This window comes from Chrysemys picta, chromosome 5 (assembly GCF_011386835.1).
Source record: "Chrysemys picta bellii isolate R12L10 chromosome 5, ASM1138683v2, whole genome shotgun sequence".
Lineage (NCBI taxonomy): Eukaryota > Metazoa > Chordata > Testudines > Emydidae > Chrysemys > Chrysemys picta.
Window position 1 is genome coordinate 125,233,384 of NC_088795.1, and position 6,550 is coordinate 125,239,933.

At 35.2% G+C, this 6,550-nt stretch overlaps 1 protein-coding gene across 5 annotated transcripts in view; it reads right to left on the reverse strand.

Annotated features, from left to right (window-relative positions):
- Nucleotides 1-6,550, reverse strand: part of NSD2 (nuclear receptor binding SET domain protein 2) — a 179,965-nt gene that overhangs the window by 61,723 nt on the left and 111,692 nt on the right. For all 5 annotated transcript variants that reach the window (XM_065597130.1, XM_065597129.1, XM_042855543.2 and 2 more), the window contains 3 exons: nucleotides 5,848-5,966; nucleotides 2,909-2,981; nucleotides 1,748-1,872 (listed from right to left, as the gene is read on the reverse strand). In XM_065597130.1, the coding sequence (XP_065453202.1) occupies nucleotides 1,748-1,872; nucleotides 2,909-2,981; nucleotides 5,848-5,966 (317 nt within the window). The remainder of the gene's footprint in view (nucleotides 1-1,747; nucleotides 1,873-2,908; nucleotides 2,982-5,847; nucleotides 5,967-6,550) is intronic.

Consider the following 6,550-nt stretch of genomic DNA (forward strand, 5'->3'; position numbering starts at 1 on the left):
ATTTTAAGATAATGTTAAGTTGTCAATAAATTTATTTTCAACCTTCCTTAGAAACCATTAAAATAATTCACTTCCTTGTTTGCAAACCTGTATTGTGTAAGCACAGCTCTTGCAATAGTGTGTATTACTCTTCCTCCTATCTCATTTGCAACGCATAGCACAGAGTTTGCAGCGGAGATTTCAGAGAGGTTTCAGCTCAGCCCATGCACTTGAACAATTTGGCTCACAATCATTTGTAGGTGGAAAAAGAATTTGACCCTAGATTTTCCTAAGTCCTAAAACAACTGAGCCTTTGAAGAAAGATCTCTTGACAGTGAATTTTTTTAATTTATATTTAGAAATCAGAGAACATGTCTTCCCAGATTACAACATCAAGAGACGTACATTTTAAACCAAATAGATTGACAATTTCCTCCTTACATGGATTTGTTGACAAGTCAAATCCCACAAACACATACAGCATTAGGTAGAAAGCCTCAACAGTTGCTCCAAAAAAGTGGAAAGCTTAAGCCAAAAGAAGGAAATCAGCTGATTCAGATAAAGATGAGAACTAGTATTACCTAGGCTATCCTTCCTGAGGGTTCTTGTGTTTTTAGTTGTCATTTGGTTTTGTTGTTGGTGGGTTTTTTTTTCGGGCGGGGGGGGGGGGGAGGGGAGGCAGGAGAAGAGGGGAAGAAAAACATTTTTGAAGTCATAGTAACTATACACAGCAGTTAATGTGCTATCATTCCAATTTGTAAAAATTAGCCATTTACGGAAAACAGTCTAGATACTTATATTGCACTCATGATGGTATCTGAGCAACTTAGGTTTTCAACAAAACAGTGAAATGGGAGAAGTGAAAGGAACTGCAGCCTGAAGTCCTATTGTCTCACAAACAAAACATTAATTCTCTTCTTTGACTAACCTAAAACCTTCATGATTTTTTTTTATAACATCTGACTTTTTAATATGAACTTCTGAGGTTGCCTAGGTCTGTTCCTGCTAAATGTCTGGAATCCCCTTTTAGAACAGCGTGCATAGGTTGTTCTCATGCTACCATTCTTTGGCTGTTTGTTTTAACAGTACAGATGACCGGTAGAATGGATTCCATTTATTGAATATGAATATACACTTAATTTACTGTATGTCAATGGAGGAGAGTTACAATACCAAATATGCAGACCTAAGACTATGATAAGTAAATATCAAAAAGATACATCCTTCACTGCCTGTTTAAGTATGCTGGAGATTAAGCTACTTGCACCACAGAAATAGTACCCAATTGAACAGATCGAAAAAGATTGACAGCATAAAAGGCCACTGCTCAGAAAACTGACCAAGACTGGTGTAGACCAAATACAGAGGATCAAGAAACTTGCTTCAATATAAAACCTATGGCAACATGACAGTTTTGTTACACAATGAAATTAACATAGTCGACACTTAAATAAAATCTGTAGAAGAAAATACACAACACACTGGCATTTTACTTTGCTTCTAAGAGAAGGTTACAATTCAAAAAATTTTTTGGTAAATACATTTAAAAAACACAATATCTGAAGTCCCTAAGTGGACGTTTGTTACAATAAATGAATTTGCAATACACACACTAACAGGTTTTACATAGGCCAGAACTGTAGCTCATCTAGAGCAAGGTTAGAGAATTTAATCTGTCATTTTTTTTTGTTCTGTGTTTTTAAAAAAGATTTACACCTGATACTTTTTGTAACTATATGGCTGTGTGTGAACACCACTTTTTTTTTACCTCATTCTCAGTTAAGGAAGCTGAAGGAGATGAACTCTTGCTAAAAGCAAGAGTTGAAGATTCTGCTGCTGAAGCCCGATTTCGCTTCTTCAGTGGTTTACATGCATCAGACAGATTTTTCGTTGCTGTAAAATAATTTGGGTTTACAAAGTGAAGTTTGGAACTTTAAACGTTATCTCCCTGAAGCCATTTAAAATATTCCCTCAGATAAGGGAAGGAATTGTTTAGGTATGTCTTCTGGGCGCCTATGTAGTACTGAGTAAGCAGTGCACAATCAGGTTTTGAAATAATGATGCGTTTTGTTTTGAAGACTCAAGAGATCTCCAATTAAACAAATATGTACTTAAAATCTTGTTAAAAATTTCCCAAATAGTTTGCTAAATATTTTAAAATTACAATACTCTGTAATTTATGACTTTTTTAAAAGAGATGTAACACTAATTTGCTCAAACACTACATTAGAAGGCCTACATGATCTCAGCAAAATCAGATTCACTTTGTTAACAAACATCCCCTTTTAAAAAAAAGTTATATAAAAGGAACTGGATGCTTACATTAAAAACAGCAACAATACCATGTATATTAGTTTAGATCTTTTTGCAGTGTATTAAAACTTTTTAAACTGAATGTAAGAGTTAAATACATGTGTTCTTATAAAAGTTACCTTAAACCTGTGCATGATTAACAAATCTGATCAATGAACCATTTAGCACACAAGAGATTGTTTTTCAACTCCCTCTCAACTCTCCACATTGCCTCCCGTCAAACAATTGTTATAAAGTTCTTGAATCACACATTAATTTAAGTTTGATGGTCACTATTTACTATATACACTTATTTTATTGGATAAATGTATATTAATCATGCATTTGAACAACAAGGTTTATATTGCTACTTTACAATATCAATGGGCAACAGTTTTAATTTGGTGCCATCAAATGGTGAACTTCAGAACTGCTGCTTTAAATCAGCAATACACAATTTCAATCAAATATAGTACTGCAAAATGCTGGCAGTGCAGAAAAGAGTGCAACCCCTCAAACTGGGTTGAGCATAACTCAATATGGCTTCAGCAAAGTTTAGATGGCTGTCTCAGACAACCTGTTTAGTTTAAATGAGTTAACTGAAAAAGTTAATTAAAACTTATTCTGACCACATTACCTGACTGGTTCTTTTGTGAAGAGAAGGTTTCTGTGACCTTTGTTTTTGCTGTTTTGTCATTGCTTGTCTCCCTCTGTCACAAAATAAAAATAAAAAAGAAAAAAGAAAAAAAACTCCTAATTTATGAGTGATTGGATAAAGGTGGCAATTACTTTTGGATTTCTGTTATTAGAAAGAAAATGTCTTTGCAAACATCCTGGTCTATATTGTAATGTAGTTCAGCTATGGTAAGTTTCCATTTTAGGCATGTTTATTTTTTATAAACCACCAACAGCAGAGGCTATAAAACTGTCAAACAAAAACAAAAAAAACCCCAACTTGATATTCAATGTCTAACCTATTCACCTGAAACTGAAATATGAACCCCTGCATGAAAAGGAAAATGCTATATGAAGATAAAGCATTTCAGTCAGCTTTATTATTCTTGTGTCCAAATTGGTCAAGTTAATACCTTTAAATTACTAACGTAACTGCAGCAGAAATATATACATTTGAGGATCAACCCTGCACTGAATTTTAAGTCTCAGATACTTGTTTTCAATGTCACTACATATAGCAGTGTCATTTTTTGCACTGTTATTGTTAAAGGTTGTGCCAGCATTTCCATTATAAAATACTATTTTCAATGGAATATTGATATTGCATAAATTTGCGCCAGACTGAAACTTATCAAATATTTTAGGCCAAGAAGTATTTTGAGAAATTTGGGAATTTACATTCAGCTGTTTGACTCTGGACATTGCACCTGGTCAAAAATAGGGCACCTCCCTTAATTACTTAAGCAACAGGGATAGCCATGAATATCGTAACTATGAGCTATGGATCCACTGAAGTACTAAATCATGCAAATACACCTCTATCCCGATATAACACTATCCTCGGAAGCCAAAAAAATCTTACTGTGTTATAGGTGAAACCGAGTTATATCAAACTTGCTTTGATCTACCGGAGCGCGCAGCCCCTCCCCTTCCCCCAGAGCGTTGCTTTACCGCGTTATATCCGAATTCATGTTATATTGGGGTAGAGGTGTAGTAGTCAACGTTGCTTAACCCTAAACTGCTGCAGATCTGATCAACAAGACGGACATTATGGAAGGACCCAACTGTCAATATATTTTGAATTTGTAAAGGAGGTTTAAGTATTTATTGATTTTCCTCAGTCAATCCATTATTGAGCTGGTAAGGTTTTGTAGAATACCTCAAAGCCAGTCTACAAAGGAAGAAGTGGCCTGCTGGATCAAAAAAACCCACCATAATGGAAACCAATAGCAGTTTTGCCTATCCATAAGCCATACTCTTTGCTGAATAAGTAAGTCTGTGTTTATATAAACTTCCTATCACTGAGACAACTAGAAGCTATAGTTCCATCAGATTCATAAATTTCTTGATGTATTTTTTAACAAGATGATTGAGGGTCCATGGTCTGATTCACTCTTCACTGAAAGTGTCCTTGCTTTTGTTACATATTTATGCTCCTTTAATGCAGCTCCCATTGTGCCAATGTGATTTCTATATGCATCATAATTTCATAAGTTACACATTTTTCAGACAGAATCTATGAATATGTATTATTACCTAATCATTTTGTTCTATAGCATTTAAATTTCATAAAGAATAATTAAGGGCACAGAATAACAATAGCAACACACTGATCCTTTGCAAGGAGCAGAGTTTCATGATCAATCCCAAAGCTTCTTGCTCCCCAGGACAGAGGATATTAAAAATCTGCCACTGAGTTGAAACTAAAGAATGGGAAGTGCAGCTTCAATGCTCTTCACTACTCCACAAGTGGATGACAGCTAAGTGATCTTTAAATTGTTTATGGTGATAAAGTGGACAGCTGGAACTATTCTAGGTTTCTAAGAGGAGGAAACGGGTAAAATAACAAAGTAATAAAGTAACCATTCTGCTATGTCTGAGACCTTCTGGAGCCAAAGGCATAACAAGAGCATGCATGTATGTATTCAAATTACCTAGTAAGCGTTGGATCACAATGCTCCTTCCTCCAGGGGATTCACAACACTATTTTACAGTAAGTCTTCATATACTATATTACTATGGCCTGATCTGGCCACTTACATACATGCTTATGTTTTCATAAGATTATTCCTTCAGAGTTTGCTGGGTATACCCACATGGAAAAGGTTAAGTACATGCCTAAATGTTTGCAGAGTATGGGCTCACTGTTATAGACAGAATCCCTAGTGATCTAGGCAAGTCCATAAAAGAAGTTATTCATTTTGTGTAGTAAAGATGATTCTTCAAGATGTGTCCCCTAATGGGTGCTCCACTGTAGGTGTGTCTGTGTTCCTACAGTGGAGCACCCATTTGGACACTACTCAAAGAAGAAGGAGAATTATCTAATTCTGACAAACAAGCTAGAAACTGAAGAGGAGCCAGTTAAAGGCCTGCTATCTGAACAACCAGTTGTTACATATACTGCAATTTCTAAATTTAACAGATTGGAGTTCAGGACACTGTGCCAGCCTAAAGTGCTTTACAGGTTTAAATCTGATTCTTAAAAGTGTTTATTTGTACTTTATTCGTTTTTAAGGACACAATCTTTGATTCAGACAAATGGTGGTAACATTCACATTCACATCTCTACATTTTGACACACAGAAAAGGGATGAAATTGTAAAGCAAGAAAACCAGTGGGCTGAGCCCGTGCCCATGGGAATTGAATTCAATTAGTACATTTTTTCAGCTAGGTTCAAGTAACTAGCAAGGACCTCTTTTCAGATGTCTCCACCTCAACACTAATTTAACAAAATCTTTTTAACAAGTGCATCCAAACAGACATCTTTACGGTTGCTTCATTTGATGCAGTTAAAACCCCGTAAATATTAAATCCTGAAAATGGAAATGCTGACAAACTTAACTATAGCAGAGTGATTGGTGCTGCTATAATTGACTTAAACAAACCGATGATATAATTACCTTCCGATTATTCTGTTTATCCATCCTGAGTCTTTTCCTAGGTGCTTCCTGAACTTCAAAATCTTCTGAAGGTTCCTTTGTCCTCTTTTTTTGGTTTCTTTTATTTCCATGTAAGTTACCTTGGGGTGGGGGATGGGGGAAACTTACATGAAAAAAAATCTAAAGCTCACTTCGAAATTATCTTAAACTGATCTAAATTATATTTCTTTTAAGTAGTTACTTTTTTTAAACGGTTAAAAATTTTAACAAATTTAATTAACCCCTTGATGCCCAGGGTCCAGTTTCTATTATTGAATGCTAGTTCTAAAACGTATCCAAACTCCTAATTGCTAAATATTCAACTTATTTAGTAAGACAGATCCATCTGCATAAGCACTAGTCTAAAATCTGAATATGCAATTTTCCACATTTGTCCCCTATCAAATAAAATAGAGCTGTTCTATAAAGCTGTAACTGTTATTCTTCATAACAGTGCTTTACCACTGAACAAAAGTTTTGAATGTCTCCCTCATTCTTTTATTAAGTTCTCCCAAGGATATAGATGCAGGTACTGGAGACTGAAGACATCTATTAAGGGGCCTCTGTCAGAGACAGGATATCACCAATCATACGGACCATTGGCCTTTTCTTGAATGGCAATTCCTATCTTTAAATATACAAGTGTATAGAAGGTCTTAAAACTCCATTATGCTTCTGTTTTGTT